We start from the raw sequence: 20,078 nt of genomic DNA, 5'->3' as shown, positions 1-20,078 counted from the left end.
GTGTAATAAACTTGAGACAACCGAAAGATAGTGACAGGGTTTAAGAGATTTGTGAGCTTGTCAGTACAACACACACACACACACACACACACACACACACACACACACACGCACACACACACACACACACACACGCACACACACTAGCATGAACAGAAATTGAAACTGTGGTCATGAATAACACCTACATGACTGCCGTATATTGGGAAGAAAAAAATGCCCAAAAGAGAATATCTGTTTTGCTGCCTGTGCCAGACACCTCTTGTACTCTCATCTTTCAGTACTTCGGCGACTACTTCTGGCACCGTTGGAAGTAGTATTAGCCTTCCCAGGTCAGTGAGTTCCCAGACCATATTTACAGATGCTCCCAACATCTCTGATCACTGAATTTTGTACATAATCTAAAACCTAGCTTTGGACAATGTGATCATTTCTCCTTTCCTCCACCTCTGGGTAAAACAGTGCTAGAGCTGTTTACATAAGACTCTGATGAGTATGAATGCATTTATTCTCCCTTTATCAACATTTTTCCCTTTCAAACTTCAAATGGCAATACTGTATGTAAATGGCAGACAAGAAGAAGAGGAAAATTACAGTATGAATGAAAGGTAAAACAGACTAGGGACAGAGTAGTGTGCAATGTACTCTGTGTACAAAGCACCCAAGTTGTTAGGCATCTAGACAATGAATTTGTTAAAATAAATAAATAAATAGATTAGCATAGGGCAGAAGTCCTTCTTGAGCAAGTATAACTAGACTGAAAGGGAGATTTCTTTTTTGTTATGACATATGTAAACTTAGTTTTATTTTTACAGTGAAATAAAATGGTCTATACCCACATAACAAATAGAGGGGAAGATTGCTATATGGTTCCTCACATTGTTCTAGACATTCTATGTTGAACTTTCCACTAATTAATTGACAGTATTTTAAGATAAATATATGTATCACATTACATTCATGAGGCAACAACTGTCTGGTCTATAGCACAAAGACTGCATTTAAGGTAACCTCCAAGTTAAGCAGTTTTTGATGTCCAATCTATTAGGCTAAAACAAGCAAACATCCAGTGAATGACTTAATTTTTTTTTAAGTTGACAATGTCTAAATCTAGACTTAATTACTTTTGAGACATGTGAGAAAAATAATGTAAGTCTCAATGTAACCCATAAGTGTATGTACTGAAAATGAGCTGTGTCATAGCTGTTTGTTGTTTTCTTGGAGTTTAGTCAGTGTTTTCATTGGATAACAAAATGACCAAAGAGGCTTTTTAAAAATGAACACAGGACAGATCAGTATTCTTTGCCAACTTTTCCAGTTTTAGATAATAAATTATAATTACCTCTCTAAAATCTGATTTAAGTCAGTCCTGCTGTTTGTTACTATCTAGTATATAAAATCCGTTGGCATATACTTGTTGATGGAGAACAGATTTGAACTTTCAGGGAAGATGGAATTTGAAATACAGTGGTAATGATTTAGCTCTGTTTTCCTGTTGCTAACATGGATGAGATTCAACCTGGCTATGATTTTAAGATGATTACTCCCTTCAAATCTATAAAAAGAAATAATCTTACTTAGTCTTATCCCAATTTACGGTGCCAATTTTATTTGATTAATATTTTTTACTAGAAATACATTGGATACATGAACTTTCAGCTTTCCTGTTGAAACATCTAGAAACAAGATGAAAGAAATTTACTACTCAGCTTTTAACAGAACTCTAAAGTAGAAATGTGCTAATAGCACATGGTATTACATACCTTTAGCAGGTTTGGGTAAACTTGATCGTCTATGAAAATCTATAACATAACCACTAGAGTGCTATGAACCTTTGCATTTGAGTTAGACACTATGTAAAATGTCCTCTCAAAATATGTCAGGATCTTTCTCAGAAATAGTACCCGATAAAATAATGGTATCAACTCTCTCCTTTCTGATTCTGTTTTAGAATGTGATGGAAAACTTTACTTTGTTTAAACCCTAAAACCTACTTATTCAGCCATACCACACTTAATAGATTAGATCTGCATACAAATGGACTAAACTCTCGTTCATGCATGCATAGCTCATCCATCTAGATAAGGAACTAAAAAATGTATTACTAAGTGACATAAATAAGCGGTAAACTAATAAAATCTGAACAATAGTGTTCATGATCGTCTGGAATCATTACATATACACCTCTAGACTTCTGTAACTGACATTCAAAGTCTACTCTACTTGCACATGTTTGTTTCTATAAAGCTCTTGCAGCCAGAGTGCAAAGGTTCCCTAAGAGGACTTATTTCCACTTCTGTTGACAAAGAGAATAATTCCTGATGAGAGTATAACTATACCACGAGCTTACTGTGGATTTTTTTTCCTTCGGTAGTTAAATTATTTGAGTCTTTTTTTTTAACTTTAAAATCCAAACTGGGACTCCAGCCCTTCAACATATGCAGTGCCAGCTGCTCCTCTCAGAATTCCTGGAAAGATACAAATGTAATTCCTTCTGGTAGCCACGTCTTTGTCTTCACTTCTTCCTGCACAACTGCAGAGAAGGTTAAATGCTCACTGCACTCACTGTCCCCCACACAACCAATGCTCTGCTTAAATCAGATGTGATTTCAGTGAGATCTGAAAAAGTAGGCACCAGGGACTTTGGGGTCACAAAAGTGAGGGGAGGCTGCTGTGGAATCTAACAGGAAAGGATCAGAGACAATTCTGTGGTCACCTTGGAAGACAAAATTAAAACATTTTAAGATTAGCACCAGATACATTTCAAACATTTGAGGTCTTCCACTAAAATGTGTTAAAAAACCAAAGTAAAGTACTCTATTTGATTTATTATTATTAATTTTTTTTAGCTATTGCAGGTTTGGGTTAAAAGGATTGTTGCATAGTTCCTCAGAGTGAAACCAATTGAAGACCAATTATTTAGTTTTTCCTGAAAATGTCAGTAATTGAAGTTCAAGTTTCTTTCACTGGACTATAATCCTCAGGCAATCGTCCAGAGTCAACAGGCACAGTTAACTAGGCATAAATTTAAAGAGAAGTTAGATTTGGAAAAGCCTCAAACATAACTTCGAATACAGAGTACATGGTCCAATAAGTTTGATATACTGTTGTCCCCAGGAGTAAAAAAATAAATTTGGGGGCAACCTATGTATAAATTCATCATGTGAATGAATACTTGAAATGTCAGAGGAATTTCTGTGAAAAGTAGAATGGGGAATATTGGAGAAATAACTTCTGATTACCAGAGTAATTTACAAGAAACTCTTGTCCCCCCTGACTTTTTTGTGATATGATTAGTTTATTATCAAAACAGGAAAATTATTTACATATGAGGAAATATTTCAGAACTTCACTAGAGTAGGTAACTTTATGTGTTGTCATATTATATTGATTTCAACCTACATTTTTTTCAAGAATATCACTATCTCTAAAAAAGGAATAATTCTGCCCTAGAGGACTCCATTGGTATTTCTATATCTTAGGAGAATTTTATTTCTAAGTTTTCATGCTAACTAGTTAAATCTCTCTATCTTTTGAAAGCACAGTTCAATTGCTTTTTCATTTGCTTGTAATATTTTTACCTGAAATTGTGCTGGAAGGCTACCCTTCCTGTACGAATAGCTTGGCATCCTTTCAACCAATTCTTGATCAAACAGAAGCAGATGCTTCTTGATGTCATGTCCAGCTATGATTAGGAGGCTTAGCTGCTGCTCTCTACTTTGGTTTATCCCTCCATAAAGATCTTCTTAAAATCTACCATCTAGGATAGTGTTATTTTCTTTTTTTATTGTGAACATACTGTACAGAGGGGTTACAATTACATGGCAAGATAATGAGTACATTTCTTATCAAGCATTGTAACCTCCTCCTTTGTTTCCCCTTCCCATCCCATCTTCCCCCCTGACTTTGCATTTGAAAATGTAAATGATTATGATAATGCTGTCAAAAATGATCATTTATCTAGATTCCTGTCATTTTTAAGAGGAAAAAAAAACTTTGAGGAATTGAAAATCTTCTGGAAACACTCCCTTCCCCGGAGTTTCTAGTTGCATTAAATCTACCCCATGAATAAAGGTAGAGATTTCATTGTAAAAAAAAAACTAAGCCCAACATTTATATGAAACTTAGAAACTTTATAAATTAGTAATCTGGATTTTCAACAGAAATGAATTGTGCCTCTCACTGAGTTTTATATTTTAAAGGAAGCCAGAGATATCTGAAATAGAATGGATGTGGTCCTGATAAGAAGCTGGAGTCTAGACACTCAGTGTTAGTCTACAGACACTACCAAGCCTGCCATGAACAGGAACAGTAACTGGAAAGCCCTTGTTGTGTGACCTATTCCCAAATTAATGTGAAAGCTCACACCTGTCATCCTGGCTTTTGGGGAGGTTGAGAATGAAAGGATCATGCTTTGATGCTGGCCAAGGCAGAAATGTTTATGAGCCCCCGTCTCAACCTATAGTTGGGTTCAGTGATACGCTGCTGTTATCATAAACTACGATATGGGGGATTGATGTTGAGAGGACCAGAGAGCCAGGCCCTGAGAAGGCTTTTTCCCAAGAAAGGGAAGGTAGACATGGTTCATATACCTGTGATCACAACCACAATAGGAAGTCTAGAAGTGGGCTGAGGGCAGCTCAGGTATCCTAAAAATAATAATAAAAGATGAGGATAGAGATGTGACTCAGGGGTAAGCAAGCACGAGACTGTGAGTTCAAATCCCAGTACTGCTAAAAAAAATAATTTTGAATGGTAAGCACTATGTATAGAAACAGAAATTGTACAAATGAAATAATTTGAGGGAAATAAATACAGTTCTAAAGGGTAACCAAGACTTAATCTGAAGGTTGTTTTAATTTTTTTTTTTGCCAGTCATGGGTCTGAAACCCAGCCAGGGCCTGAGTACTTTCCCTGAGTTTCTTTGCTCAAGGCTAGTGCACATTGAGTCACAGCTCCACTTTTGGTTTTCTGCTGGTTACAGATGTTCTCACTTTCTCACAGTTTCCTGCCCAGACTGACTTTGAGCCGCGATCCTCACACCTCAGCCTCTTTAGTAGCTAGGATTGCAGGTGTGAGCCACTGCCAATAGCTGAAGTCACTTTTAAAAATAATGACTAGTAATTATAATTTATTATTTTGATTTATGGATCTATTCTTCTAAAGGCTAGGTATTTTACATGCTGTAAACAATTTCCACCTTTAGTTAGGTAACATTTTACTAGAACTTTGCAGATTATTTGATGGCAGAACAAGACAGAACAATGCAAAAGTCCTAGATTCTGGCTAATTATCAGACCTATCGTATAGTTACATTTTCCTAAAGCTTTTGGCATTTGTAGTACATTTGATATGGTAAAGCTTCGCCTTTTACTTCTAGATATTATTTTTCAATTAAAAAAAAGCTGGAGAAAGGAAAATATCATCTTCTATGGTTATAACCTTTCTTTCAATGTTAAATACAAGAACATTTGAAATAACAACCCCAGTCTAGCCCAAAACAGGATGACATGGAAATCTCATGGGTCACCATAATTCAAAATTAAGCCCTTCTATCACAGCTCAGCAAATAATAAGAGTGACCATATTAATTGTTCAGGCCACACTATATTCACTTTGCTTGAGTGTGCACGACAGAAAGAACTAGAAGAAAGCGGACATGACAGACAAATCCAAAAAAGAATAGCCTTATCAGTATTTGTAAGATTAAACTTATTTTTTTGAAATCACTTGCCGGAATTATTTGCTGCGTGTTTTCATACCCCTTCATACTTCAGATCATGGAGAGCAGAAATGGTGCCATTTTCCAACCTCAATAAACAAGCCTGGGGTTGAAGGGTATGTTGGCCGATGCTGCCATCTGCTGGCCAGCACATGAGTACAGGTAGTAACGGTTCCCTTCTTTTAAACAGGAGTGCGATCAAGTTCACATAGATGATGTTTCCTCCGATGATAATGGGCAGGACTTAAGGTAAGCCATGCCTTTCAGTCTGCTGTTTCCTACAGAAATTGAGCTGTGGAGTTTTGCACATGTAATTATTTCTTTTATTTCTTTTTAATGTATTTTGGGTGTTGCAGTACCTACAGTTTTGCAACTGATGGCTTCCATGCAGCTGCAAGTAGTGCAAACCTTTGTTTGCCAACAGGTGTAAGAGGAGGAGTGGACTGGATGAGGAAGTTGGCTTTTCGTTACAGAAGAGTAAAAGAATTATATAACACCTACAAGAACAATGTCGGAGGTACGCATGGCTTACTTCATAGAATAAAGGCACCATGGGTGTAGGTAGAATTCAAGCTTAGGTTTCACGTGAGAGATTGTCTGACTGTAAAATAAATCTGTGAAAACTCATGTGGAACAACATTGAGCCTGAATTTTTATTTTCTTAGAATTCATGGGAAAAAATAACTGTAGAGAAAAGATGCATCCTGTACCAGTAACGGGGCATTCTTTGTGAAACTGTGCTCAGTTCTTTCATTGAGATTTATAGGAAAGTATTTAGCTTACTTCATCTGTTGGTTCTTGTGACATTGTAAGTGAAAATCAGTCATAAAACCAAGGAAGCAGTGGGAAGACTTTTCTAAAGACAATGGCCATCTTTCCCTCTCTGTAACCCTATCAACACAAATATAGACAGTGATCCACAGCATTTAAAGACACTCAAAAGGACTGTTAGATCAGTTTTTAAAATCACATGTTATCTGACAGTGTATCTTTTCCATATGCAAGATTTACTATGATTATCAAAAAGTTCAAATATCCTGAAGTTTGGTGTATTTTATGCTCATCAATCTATTTTCCAGATGATATCAAAAACCTGTGACATTCCTATGATCTATGAACATGGATGATGTCTGTTTTTAAGAGCAATTGTAGGTCAGCCATATTCCTAAGATTAGGCATGAGGTTATAAAATATTCTTCTCTTAGGGTACTTGTTTGTTTCTCTTTCTTAAGAAAAGTGAAGGAAAGTTAGGCGCTGGTGGCTCACGCCTGTAATCCTAGCTACTCAGGAGCCTGAGATCTGTGGATTGTGGTACAAAGCCAGCTAGGGCAGATGAGACTCTTATCTCCAATTAACTACTCAAAAACCAGAAGTGGTGCTATGGCTCAAGTGGTAGAGCACTAGCCTTGAGCACAAGTAGGCTGACAACTAACAAAGAGAGAAAGAGAGAAAGAGAGAAATAGAAAGAAAGAAAGAAAGAAAGAAAGAAAGAAAGAAAGAAAGAAAGAAAGAAAGAAAGAAAGAAAATTGAATGCAAAAGAGAATACTACCTCTGAACACATCTGTATACTACACACAGGAATATTCACAAATCTCAGAGAATACAGTGAGTTATGTAAAGTTTCAGATTTTATTAGATACACCATATCCATCCATATGCATTCAAAGGGGGGTAGTGCTGTGTTTGTTTCCCTTGTCTTTGTCTAGCATGAAAGCACATAGATGTTCCATAGATACTCAAGAACTGAATAATATAAATTTAAGAGCCAAAGAGTTTGGTTATGGAAGAGCTTCATTTCCCAATAGGAAACCAGACCTAATAGGCTTTGTGGGTTCTACCTTGCCCCTGTTCAAGGGAAAACTCCTGTGTTCTGTTTTACTCTGGTGCTGTTTATGAGACCCTTTGTACAAATAGATGTTCTCATTAAAACCAATTGTGGAGAGTATATTTAACTTTAACATTAACGCATCTATTTGTAATTGTGATCCTTGTATTCTGAATACCTCTTAAGTAAGAAATCTTTCAAGCTGGGTGCTGATGTCTCATTCCTGTAGTCCTAGCAACTCAGGAAGATGAGATCTAAAGGTCATTGTTCAAAGCCAACCCAGGCAGGAAAGTCCTTAAGACTTATCGCCAATAAACTACCATGAAAATCCAGAAGTGGAGCAGTGGCTAAAAATGGTAGAGACTTGCCTAGATCAAAAAGAAAAAAATCTCAGGTACAGCACCAGGCTCTGTGTTCAAGCCCCACAACAGCAAGCAAGCAAGCAAGCAAGCAAGCAAGCAAGCAAGCAAGCAAGCAAGCAAGCAAGCAAGAGAGAAAGAAAGAAAGAGAGAGAGGGAGAGAGAGAAAGAGAGAGAGAGAGAGACAAAGAGAGAGGGAGAGAGAGAAAGAGGGAGGGAGGGAGAGAAAGAGGGAGGGAGGGATGGAAAGAGAAAGAATAAAAAAGAAATCTTTTGATTGGATTTATACAGTTTTATAAAGATCTTCTTTTAGCAAAACTGCTGTTCATTTTTTGATGTTTGTTTTCTGTGCTGAGGACCAAATCCAGAGCCTCATATGTGGGAGACAAACACTCTACCCCTGAGCTCTATCCATAGCCCCATAGCTGCATCCTTTAAGATAAAATACCACACCTCTTCCTTATGTATGCAAATCAATGTAATTTATATCATTGTAATTTTGGCATGCTTTTTAGGGTTTAAATTTAATTCTTAATTTCTTCTACGATAGTGTTGTACAACTTTTTAAAGAAACCTTCTGATAAAGACCTCTAATCATGCCATTCGTGCTGTTTCAAACTGGAAATGATTGTGGTTATTAAGAAACATTTTTCAGGAAGGCATAATAGCTGAGATTTGTGTATATAATCCAGCAGAGCGCCACTGATTTTCCAGACTGATGTATTGCACACTTTTGAGGAAGGATGCTGTGAGTGACAGATGCCCTCTGTCTGCGAGTCTAGATTCAGAGAAGTCAGAAACTAGAGTCGGCATCTCTACCATTATGTTCCCCATATCTAACCCGAGCCTGACTCCTAGGAGTTGTCTAACCAGTATTTATTGAATAAGTAAGTAGATAATCCATTCTAAAATGAAGGATCGATATTAACATGTCTGTAACTGTATCTCTGATAAAGTTGAAATAAGAAAAGATCTATTCTGCACAGAAGTGACACCAAGTTAGACCTTCCTGAGAAACTCTTCAGCTCCTGACTCAGCTTTGCCCTTCTGTACTTCAGGACTCCTTGGCCCTGCAAAGAGGGACGCATGGCTGCAGTTAAGGGCAGAGATTGAAGGTCTGACAGATTCCTGGCTAACAAATGCACTTAAGTCTTTATCAATTATCAGTACTAGGTAAGTGACATTGCTCTCCTTCCTATTTCAATGCTGTGGAAGATGTAGGTCTAAAGATACAAAATGGATGTTTAAAAATGTTTTTATATCTACACTGGTTTAGGGTTTACAAGACAAGCAATTCAGAGTCCAGTGGTTGATTGTCAAACTGTGTGGAGTGTATGCCTGTGGCCTGTGTGAGAATGTGCAGAGTATGTGTGTATGTATGTTATGCATATAGCAGGTGCACATGTAGTGTGTGTGGGTGTGGAACATGTGTGTGTGAGTACAGTATGTTTGTGGTCCATGTGTTGATCAAGAAGAGAGTTGCTTCTCCTCAATCAATAGATCACACCTTTCCGCCCATCTCTCATTAAGGTTACTAATAATCTCCACAGACGGGTCCCTTGATATGCAATGAAAAAGCCAACATCACTCTGCTGGCGACCAACGACAAGGGACTATGACAAAAATAAAGCAATGCTTAGACACACTGATCTGTGAAAATGAAACACTGAAAGTGGAGTGGGTATATGGAAAATGAGGGTAAGCCAGAGGGTCAATCTGATTTAAAACATTGTATATCCATGTGTGAAATACCATGGTAAAACTCTTTCAAACAATTAACATACACTTAAACAAACGAATGACAAGAATATAAAATGGGAGTACTTACAGGAAGAGGAGGAAGAACTGAAAATTTGACTCATTTGAGAACTGAGTCAAAATACTTTGCATATATTGTGTAAAAATATAGCAGTGAAACTTGATGAGATCTGTCTGAGAAGCCCAAAGGGGTTGGGGGAGGGTAGGGAGAGTGACGGATGGGCCAAACCTGATCAAGTTACATTGTATGCATCTAACTCCTTGGTTAAATTCTGTATCAGAGCCTTTGGCAAAGTTAGGTTACCTTCTGACTCTCATCTATGACTATTGATTAAGGACATATGGAGGGTATAGAACCCCATATTGGAAAATACAAAGAATCTAAGCATCAAAACTGGATTTCAAAGACATTAGCCAGGTACTGGTGGTTCATACTTGGAATCCTAGCTACTCAGTAGGCTGAGATTGGAAGATCTCAGCCCAGATGGCAAAGTCCATGAGACTCTTATATCCAATTAACCACCAAAAGCCAGAAGTGGAGCTGTGGTGCAAAGTAGAAGAGCACTAACCTTGAGCACGAAAGTTCAGGGACAGTATGCTTAAACCCTGAGTTCAAGCCCCAGGACCAGCACATACACACACACACACACACACACACACACACACACACACACACACACACACACACACACACACAATACACATACACACACACACACACACACACGCATGCTTGCATGTGTGCGCGCACATACAATGTAAAATCTGTCAACCTGGCAAAAGTGTTTGTTGTATATATTATGTTTTATTGAAAGTGAGAGTGGAAATAATAGATGGTATGTTATCTCCTGAACCCACGATATAAATTAATAGATAGGTAGGCAGGCAGATAGATTACAGTAAGAAAGTTGATAGGGGAAATTTCTCTATAAAAGCAGAAAAACATTGAAAATAAATTCACAGAACAGAGAGGAGTTACCTCTGCTGTTTAATGAGTAACTACTGCCTTATATTTTCTTCTTTATTTTTCTCTGTCTTTAACATTTTTTCTGTTATAAATACAGTATTTACAATGCAATGTAACTATAAACATCAACATAATGTAAATGGCAAAACTCTTTCCCAGAACCACATCTCAAAAATGTAAAAGCCACTGGGTGCCAGTGGCTCACGCTTGTCATCCTAGCTGCTTTGGAGGCTGAGATCTGAGGATCACGGTTCAAAGTCAGCTGGGGCAGGAAAGTCTGTGAGACTCTCCAGTTAACTACCAGAAAACCGGAAGTGGTGCTGTGGCTCAAGTGGTAGAGTGCTTGCCTTGAGCTGAAGAGCTGAGGGACAGCGCCCAGGCCCAGAATTCATACTCCACAACTGACCAAAAAAAAAAAACCTTTCTTTTATTTTATTTCACCATGGTTTGTTAAAACTTATCTCCATAGGACTCTGACTAGCATGTTGTCACGTTTGTTGCTACATGGGATGTGTATTATCCTAAATGCCCTGTTGTCATTCAGGGAGCTTTGTCTGTTGGTAGGAAGTGGCTGCTGGACACTGAAAAGAGTTACTCCTTGTGGATCTAGAAAACAGTGACAATTCTAAGCGTGCACTATCGGAAGTTACCGACTACTAGAAAACAAGTCTATGTCCTCCTTATTTTAGGAGTAACTGCGTCAATGTCTTGGTAACAACAACCCAGCTGATCCCAGCACTAGCGAAGGTTCTTCTGTACAGCTTAGGAGGTGCTTTCCCCATTGAAAATATTTACAGTGCAACTAAAATAGGTAAGGAAGGGATTTTAAACTTGGTGTGGCATGTGCTTTCATCTGTGTTTGGTCATTGTCTTAATGCGCATCTCCTCTGTGTGGTTTCCTTTTGCTATTAGAATATCCAGCAAACTTGGACAAAATTCATATGAGAAAATTCCTTTCCACTCATTATACACAGGAATATTTTGTGAACATGCTTGGCTCGTGAATTTCTGAACTGAGTATCTAGGTAGTTCTGATTTATTCCTGAAATTTTACAGAATATTCCTGCACACTTCATGTCGATAATTCATAATCTCTCCAACCAAAGTAATAACTAAATTGTTGTTGAATACAGTATTGCATCCTTCTGTATGTAATACTTTAGATCGAAGGTTAAAATACTATTTTAAGATCACAACATCATTGCAGATGGATTCAGCCAGCATCCAGAAAAATGAACATGATCAGAAGTAAGAAAGAAGTTTTATGAAACAAAAAGACATAATTGGAACAGTCAGGATACATAATATCCACCATCCCCCAGATAGAATGAATTAAAGAATTTACCATCTTGCTTTTTGAGCTATGTTTATCTGTGGGGCTGTCTTTGACTCTAAGTGCATTCACAGATAAAAACATCCAATAAATGTTCAAAACCAAAAGTTAAATTCTTCCCTTTTGAAAGAGTTAAAAGAAAAAAAGTGTCTGTATTGCACTGTCAAGGAAAGGCCTGGGAAAATAAATGGGTTGTATAATGTGTCCAGAAGGTCAACATACTTAGGCTTTGGCACCTTGACAAGAGAAATTTGAAATCCTAAAATCCCCCACCAAAAATAACCCACCCTGGGCCTTGTGGAAGGCTGTTATTGGCTGTGGTAAAAGGAGCCCCCAGAGACTGCTGTTTTGGAAGGCAGTCAGAGAGAGCCAGACTTTTATGAAATAAACACTAAATTGTCATAAACTCTTTAGTGCACATCCAGATATCAATCCCATATATCTTTCGCATGAATACACATATGCATGTTTGCAAAATTAATGTGCAGAATGTGATTTTACTTTAGTAGCACTCGAAGGATAGTACACCAGAATAAACATTTCTGGTTTAGGATAATATTTTTATTGGCCAAATTATTTCCTACGTTTCATCTGAAAAAAATATTATTTTTATTGTTCCCTATAAGCTAGTGTATATATTTTTTAGTTCTAAACCATCATTTTTTCAAAGGGGCAAAAATAGCTTCGGAGAATAATTCTAATGATATAAAAACCAAGGTTGTATAGGAATTCTGGGATGCCTTTGTAGGGCAGCAGGGAGGAGGGGAAGAGCTGGAGGCAGCCCTAGCAATAGGAAGGTGGCAGCTAGTACAGCAAAAATGAGCATGTTAGCTCCCCTCCACGTGAAGAAAGGAATTACTTATCCACGTAAATCCACATGTTAGTATTTCTTCCTTTTTTCTTAGATCAGTTTTCTACAATAATATACTACTTAAAAAGAACTAGATAAACTCCATCTATCAGACTAAACAAAGAATGCTGGCACTTAAGTTTGCCTGTGAAGTTGTTCTAATAATCTTTTGGTGGAGCAAACCGAGTCATATTTTCTCGAGGTTAAATGCCTAACCCTGCTGATTTTCTTGAGGTCTGAGCCATACATGTATTGTTTAATACTATGATCCTCAGAGTTAAGTCATTCAAGAGTATATGTTGAAATGTAAACTCACAGGTCTTCAGCTAGTTCTAGTGATGTTCAAGACACAGTAACGTAACACCTTATGAATCCTCAGGTTCATGAATGCTATGGCTGGAAGAATAAGCAGTGTGTTGTTTTTCAGGCAAGGAAAGCTGTTTTGAGCGTATAGTGTCCAGATTTGGCACTAACATAACTTATGTTGTGATTGGAGATGGCCGCGATGAGGAGCATGCTGCTAACCAGGTAACTTCACTCTGAACCTTATCTTATTTATCTTCCAGGAAAAGAAAGTTGCTTTGAACGAATAATGCAAAGGTTTGGCAGAAAAGTAGTGTATGTTGTAATTGGGGATGGTGTAGAAGAAGAACAGGCAGCAAAAAAGGTAACCTGTCTCCAACAATGTCGGTGTGAATCTGCTAATGCAAGCCTTTTGTTTGCATTCACATAGTTTGGCCCAAGGGCAGCTTGACAAATGATTTGGATTTGTAGATGTCAAGCAGTAAGAGCATGAAAGGATCAATACTTACATTCAAATAAACCATTTGGAGTCTAGCTTTTTTTTGCCTGAAATTGAATAGGAAACGCAAAGAAATTTAGTTCTATTAATTTGTGCGTGTAAATACATAATAAACACATATTTGCTTATATATACAATATTTAATACATTCATACCCAATGCTCATAGATAACAGATGACATCATAGTCAAGAAGATAAGCAAGAATTATTGTTAAACCCATGAAGTTTACCAAGATCAACTAGATGAGGTCAAAGAAAACTCACATTGAGTGACTCATTTGTCTCACGTGCCACATAATCTCTGTGAGTTTCTTACACATGAGTGTAACTCATTGGGAAGTGCTGAAGAGAGAATGGAAATCTGAATGAAACTTTGAAGAGATTTTAATAAAGCCTAGTAAGATAGGATGTACTATTCCAATTAAAGATTGGAGGCAATGTACTTGACATCATGCAGAAAATGGTCATTATGGTTGTGCCATTGATAGTTGATTGAGGCCAAATAATGGGCTTTCAACATATTTAGAAGGTTTCATAAGCACTATAGATAAGCCTTTTATCAGTTCTGTATATTCTAAAGAATAAACCAAGCCAATCATGAAATGGTTGCTTCAGCATCAGTAGATAAATGATAACAGCATTGGCCTCCAATATTAAGCTTATCAATGAGCACAATACTGAGCTGTTCCCATCATTGAGTGATAATAGAAAAGCCTTCTCTGCCCAAGATAGAAGTATAGAATTTATACAACACAGGAAAACATGGTGATTTGAATATTTTCAAACAAGCATTGTTCCATATAGAAAAAAAGTTGTCCTTATCTCAAGACAGTTTAAATCTTCATCCAATAAAGACTTTATTGAATACTTGCATGTCCTGGAGTGGTTAGTTGATATCTATGTTTTTTAAAAAATATCAGCAGAAGCAGATTCATAGAAGAATTTGTGGCTGTATTAGAAAGAGAAAGAAAATGATTTATATTTTTAGTCAACTCAAACCAAGCAGAATGGAGAAGGAGGAAAGTAATTCTGTGCCAGAAGGTTTGGTGATGGTGCCAACAGCCCGAGTTGAGATTCCCTGTACTTTTCCATCCCATTAAGGGAGCACAATTAAAGGACTACTGACAGGGTTCATTAGTAGTGTTAGAGACTCAAGACAGCAAGCACATTGGTTCCCAACGATGTTCTGTAAGATATCAGGGGCAAAGCCTGAAGAACCCCAATCTGTGTTATTGATCACAACTTGAAATGCTTCCAGTCACACACAGCTGAAAAGTTTATGGAGTTTGTCAGTGTCCTGACTGCACATGATTTTGACACCATCATGACACATAACAAGTAGCGGTCAGTGATGCAGCCCTCCAGCCAATGTGTCCATGTCTTTTAACCTATGTGAAACTCCTGTATCTCTACATCACTACTAACAAAAAAAAGCACTTTCCCAGTGTCTTCCCTTGAAAACTGAAGCTTACCAGTTATCTGCAGCACAAAATTGGACTATGGTTTTATACTTCTGATTTACACCCAGCACCTCAGGGGGAAAAAAAGTGTGACTCCAAATGGATACAACTCTCAGAGAGAATGCTATTTTCAAATGGTTGTTTATGTAGATACAGTCTGGGTGATGGTGAAGGCTTACAATTCTACTTGGATACACAGGTGGTTGGTTTTCCTAGTATCTAGAATGCATGCTTTTATTTGGACATAGCAGTAATTGCATGTGCAAAAATACTGAATACTATTCTGTTATTACAAATAGATCTGAGCTGAATTTTTTAAAAGTCATTTGTAGGTGAATTTTTTGTGCTCTAAATTGACCTAAAGCCCACTGTGTTTGAGAAATTTAAAGAAAAATATCCAAGTTTAGAAATAGGAATATTATATATACAACCCTGTTTTTCTATAGAAGTATATAAGGTGAGATATATATATATATATATAATTTTTAGAATTTCCTGGAAGTCATATTTAAAAGTAAAAAGAGAGGTTAAAATTATATATGATAGTATATTAGTCCAATATCTTCAAAATAATATGCCCCAACACCTAATCAGTATAAAATTATTGCTGTGCTGTCTGTATTCCTTTGTTGGTTTAAGTTGTTGAAGTTCAGTATATTTTAAATTGAACTAATCATTTCACGTGGTCTTGTGGCTAGTGGTTATCATATTAAATAGCAAAGAGTTATATAGACATGGTGATTATTATGATCTTTATTTTTAATAAAATTTTTTTCATATATGTGACTACATTCCATACATCTATATTCTAGATGTTGTCAATCCAAACTTATTAATGATGCTATTGTTCTATTATTTACTATAACAAGGTTTCTTTAGTTTTTTATTTTTTGTCCCTAGTGGGTTTTTCTAGTTGTTGTTTTTCTATCAGTCTCTTTTGTGAAATTTTAATGCCACATATATACCAGTCCCTGGAATATCCCTGAAGAAACACAAAATCATTGTAATGTCAAGATTTTTTCACACCAACAAGAAGCCAATTTTATCCCTTTGAGTAAACCATCTCCCCTACTGCTGCTAATGCACTATCTCTCACTATTTTGCCAGGGAAATAAATCAAATCAACTCTACTGGCTTAAGTTACAGTTATCCTTGATAATTAAGAAAATATAAATCACCACCTTTTTTCTACATCATATAGTCCACCTTCAAAGTTGTTCTTCTTATTTTACATAGAAATGAATTCATTCTTTTCTTCTCAGATAGACAAAAGGACTTGGGCTTAAGAAGTTCATAGTTTAATGTTATTTTAAATAAACTTTGTACTGCTCAAAACTTGCTTCCCATCAGTCAGATAAGAGTTTTTCATGCTTACTTGCTTTCCCAGATACTAATGTTGTTAATGCCAATTAATTTGCCAAGGAAAGCCACCTACATATCTGAATATTTGCTTTGTTGTTACAATCCAGTTCAGATCTATTTCTTTGTTACTCTGAATATGCTGTATTGGTGCTGCCAAACCTTCAGATATGGCCATCCCTTATTTAAATGCCCTCTCTTGAACCTGGATAGACAGATGCCTTTGTGTGAGCCGCTGCATTATTGAGATGATGGTCATGATCTCTGTACATTCTTCATCCCACCCCCTCCCTCTCCATCCTCCCTTCTCTTAACCACACAGCACAACATGCCCTTTTGGAGGATATCAAGTCACTCGGACCTTTTGGCTCTCCATCAAGCACTGGAATTAGAGTATTTGTAACTGTGTTCTCTAGCTGGGGATCCATTTTATATACATATAAATAAATATATATATATATATATTTCAAGTACACTGAATTTTTATGTGTGATTCAATGCCTCTGGCTCTACACATATAAATTGTCTTAAAGGATGAAATATTTGGAATGAAAATTCCAAAATGAAGAATTCAGATTGCTGAATGAAATTCAACTTTAGTGCTACAGAAACAAAACTCGATGGTCTTATATTTACAACACTTTAATGGTTTATTAACAACAATGACAAAGATGATGATGACAACAACAACAACAACAACAACAACAAATCTGTGGAGGTTTCTGCACAACAAATGAGTCCTAACTGGAATTACCTTTAGCAAAGATCTCACCCTCTCAAGCCACAGCGTCTGTGCTCCATCTGACAAGGTGGTCAACAACATTCCCCAACATGAGAACTCTTCTCAGCCCTGAGGTTTGAACCTGACTTTACCCTACCTAGCCCAGAAAATCTGAATTGGAATGCACTCCGACTGTATAAGGACAGTCCTATCTAGACCTGTAATTTGTGTACATTATGGATGGAAATAATTTACTGTGACTTAGTAGCAGCTGACTTTGAAAGTGGGTGAAATTTTTCTTTCATTTGTTGGGGAGGGGACAAGGGGGGTCATGGGAATATAATATTGTCTCTTTTTTAAGTTTGGCAAAACAGAATGTTCATAATGATGTGTTGTGCCTTAAAGACAAGACAGAGTTTGTGTGTTCTGATGTAACTTTGGTTTTAAAAAAAACTTCTGTAGATAATGAAAAACAATAACAAAAGGAAAACAAAAAAAAAGTCTGTGATAATTCTTAATATGACCAAATTTAAAATTCAAGCTATCAGATATCAAGAAGAAACTGAGTATTTGGATATAAGAATAAATGAAAGCTTGTGTTTTCTTTGGGTTCTTAATAATTCCAATAATTGTAGGAGGCATCTAACCATAAACAGAAAGATCAGGAGAGACTGTGGGACCTGAACTTAAAAAGTGAAGTGTAGGTTAAAGTCTCGAGTATCCTTTTTATAGTTTTCCGCAAGAAAACGAGCCATATCCAGGAAAATTTGCACAGTATTGAGTTTGTGACATTTTGATATGTGTAAATTGCTTTGAGGAAGATATTATCATACAAGTCATTAGCAATTATCACCCAAATTATTTTTGTAATATGCCATGGACATAGCTTAAAATTCACATTGTGTGACTGTGGCTTAAAAATATAGCCAATACTACTGCAAAAAGAAATTCAAATGTTATCGTTAATAATAGGCAGACATAGCAGATGGCTTCCAAGGGAAGAAGTGAAGCTAGGAAAGTTTTACCTTGAGTAGACCACCAGACAAGAATGAACAGGTGACCTGCATTTTCACAGCATTACCAAATCACAACCGTAAAACTGTCTGTTTCCTCAGTCTTACCACATCAATCTAGGGGCTCCCCACTACAGATTTGCATACATCGGTTTCTGCTTGTACTGTTACTGGGTATTGGGCAGCATTCATTGCAGGGAGAACTTGTCATCGTTGTTGTGTTTGCATGGTTTTTTTTCTTTCTTTCTTGGTGTGTAGCCCATGTTGGGAACACGATACAGGTTCTCCTACCATTTCTATGACATGATTTCCCCTGTGGAAATTTAAGACTCAGAGATCTAGAGTATTCTAATCGTGTCTGCACCTATAGTTCTGTGTTTAAAATGTCATAGTAAGGGATGAGTCAGTCTTCCTAACTAGAGACTGGTTCGTGTCAGTTGATCGATTGAGACTTCCGTGGCTAAAATAAAACCTACACTTTGCTCGCAGATCACTGTGAATATTCACTGGGAAATATGATTGTACTCTTCATGCAATAAACTTGTATTTCTTCAGTGAATGCTAAGTCCATAAAGAGGCAGAAAGAAGGAGATCCTAATTTTGCATCAGATTGTGATTTCATGGCATAAACTTACTTAGTGGGTGTGGCTTCTGGCTACCTCAGCCCCAAGTACCGTGGCAGGCAAATTATGGAAGACCTTTAATAGTAAATAAGAAATCTTACACTTCTATTGGCCTTTAATTTGAAAATGGCTTTAAAAATTGAAGGCTTGCATTCATTATCAATTACTTCGTGCACTAAAACCTTGATATTTATGACTGTGAATGAATGATCTTGCTGTATAGCCAGCTTCTTCAAATAATAGGCCAGTGGTATTACATCAACATGTTTGACTCTTTTTTCTGTCAGCCAAGCAAGGCTTCTCATGCTGCTAAGCCTGCAGATGCCAGAAAAACCTTTACACAGGATGTAGAAAAGATGGCTGATACCATCTCCCAGTGCTGTTTCTTACACACATGTGTTTTTTTTTCCTTTTGAGTATGTGTCAACATAAAACCTGAACTAGAGGTTGCTTGATGCAGAACAGCTTGTCTGGCACACAGTGGTGCTAGCCAGCAAGCCCTGGCATCACGGGTCATGTGAGTTTGAGCATGCTCAAATGCTTTGTGCCTGAAGAACAGAAAGTTCTCTTCCTGTCTAGTCAGAAGACCACACAATAAGCCAGCAGAGAGAAAGCCAGCCCTTTGTCAGTTCCCATGTTCTATTTACAGGTAGCAAATTGTGCCTTACTGTAAACTGGTTTGAAAATTGTTCTGTAACTTAAATGGACTTTCAGTTACCACATACACACATTTGGTATATGACTAGGAAAGACAACCACCTTGTGTGGCACCTTAACAAACTAAAAACTGCATAAATTCAGCAATGAATTAGCCAGCCTGTCTACAATATTAGAGCATAGGACCCCTGTAAAAAATGTGTAAATCAAATTCAGAGGCAGAAAGGGTATCTTTAGAATCATACAGTTTATGCACAGAAATAGATATTTGTCTGGACGTTTTCTTCCTTTGTCTCTGGAGAGCAAAGATTCACAGTAGTGTGAACAGCATGCTTCACTCTGAAGTCATTTGTGTAAAGCACAGCTGTTTATGACAAGCCTACATTCTCCAGGAATATGGCATTTAGTACTTCTTTTCAACACAAAGACTTAAGCATCATGAGCCAAAGTTGCATTTTGACTCCAGCTATGGGAGATCTATGGTGATCTTACCATCAAAGGCAAGGGTTTCTGTTATGTATTAGTAAAATATAGATTTCTTGGGGCCTACATAATTTAAAGAAATGTAAATTAATATTAAAAGCTTGTAAAAATATGTACATCTTTACTATTTCTCAAATAAATACC

The 20,078-nt window shown here is 37.0% G+C and overlaps 1 protein-coding gene across 1 annotated transcript in view; it reads left to right on the top strand.

Moving 5' to 3' along the window:
• Window positions 1-17,486, top strand: part of Eya4 (EYA transcriptional coactivator and phosphatase 4) — a 233,192-nt gene extending 215,706 nt beyond the window's left edge. Inside the window, exons 14-19 of the mRNA XM_070010083.1 lie at window positions 5,913-5,971; window positions 6,079-6,239; window positions 8,966-9,080; window positions 11,322-11,443; window positions 13,382-13,482; window positions 16,760-17,486. Of these exons, the coding sequence (XP_069866184.1) occupies window positions 5,913-5,971; window positions 6,079-6,239; window positions 8,966-9,080; window positions 11,322-11,443; window positions 13,382-13,482; window positions 16,760-16,840 (639 nt within the window). The 3' untranslated portion in view covers window positions 16,841-17,486. The remainder of the gene's footprint in view (window positions 1-5,912; window positions 5,972-6,078; window positions 6,240-8,965; window positions 9,081-11,321; window positions 11,444-13,381; window positions 13,483-16,759) is intronic.
• The last annotated feature ends 2,592 nt before the right edge of the window (window positions 17,487-20,078 follow it).

This window comes from Dipodomys merriami, unplaced genomic scaffold, assembly GCF_024711535.1.
Source record: "Dipodomys merriami isolate MVZ:Mamm:240054 unplaced genomic scaffold, mDipMer1.0.p SCAF_8, whole genome shotgun sequence".
NCBI classification, from domain to species: Eukaryota; Metazoa; Chordata; class Mammalia; order Rodentia; family Heteromyidae; genus Dipodomys; species Dipodomys merriami.
Note: the sequence above shows the minus strand (reverse complement) of the source record. Positions and strands in the feature narration are given on the sequence as shown.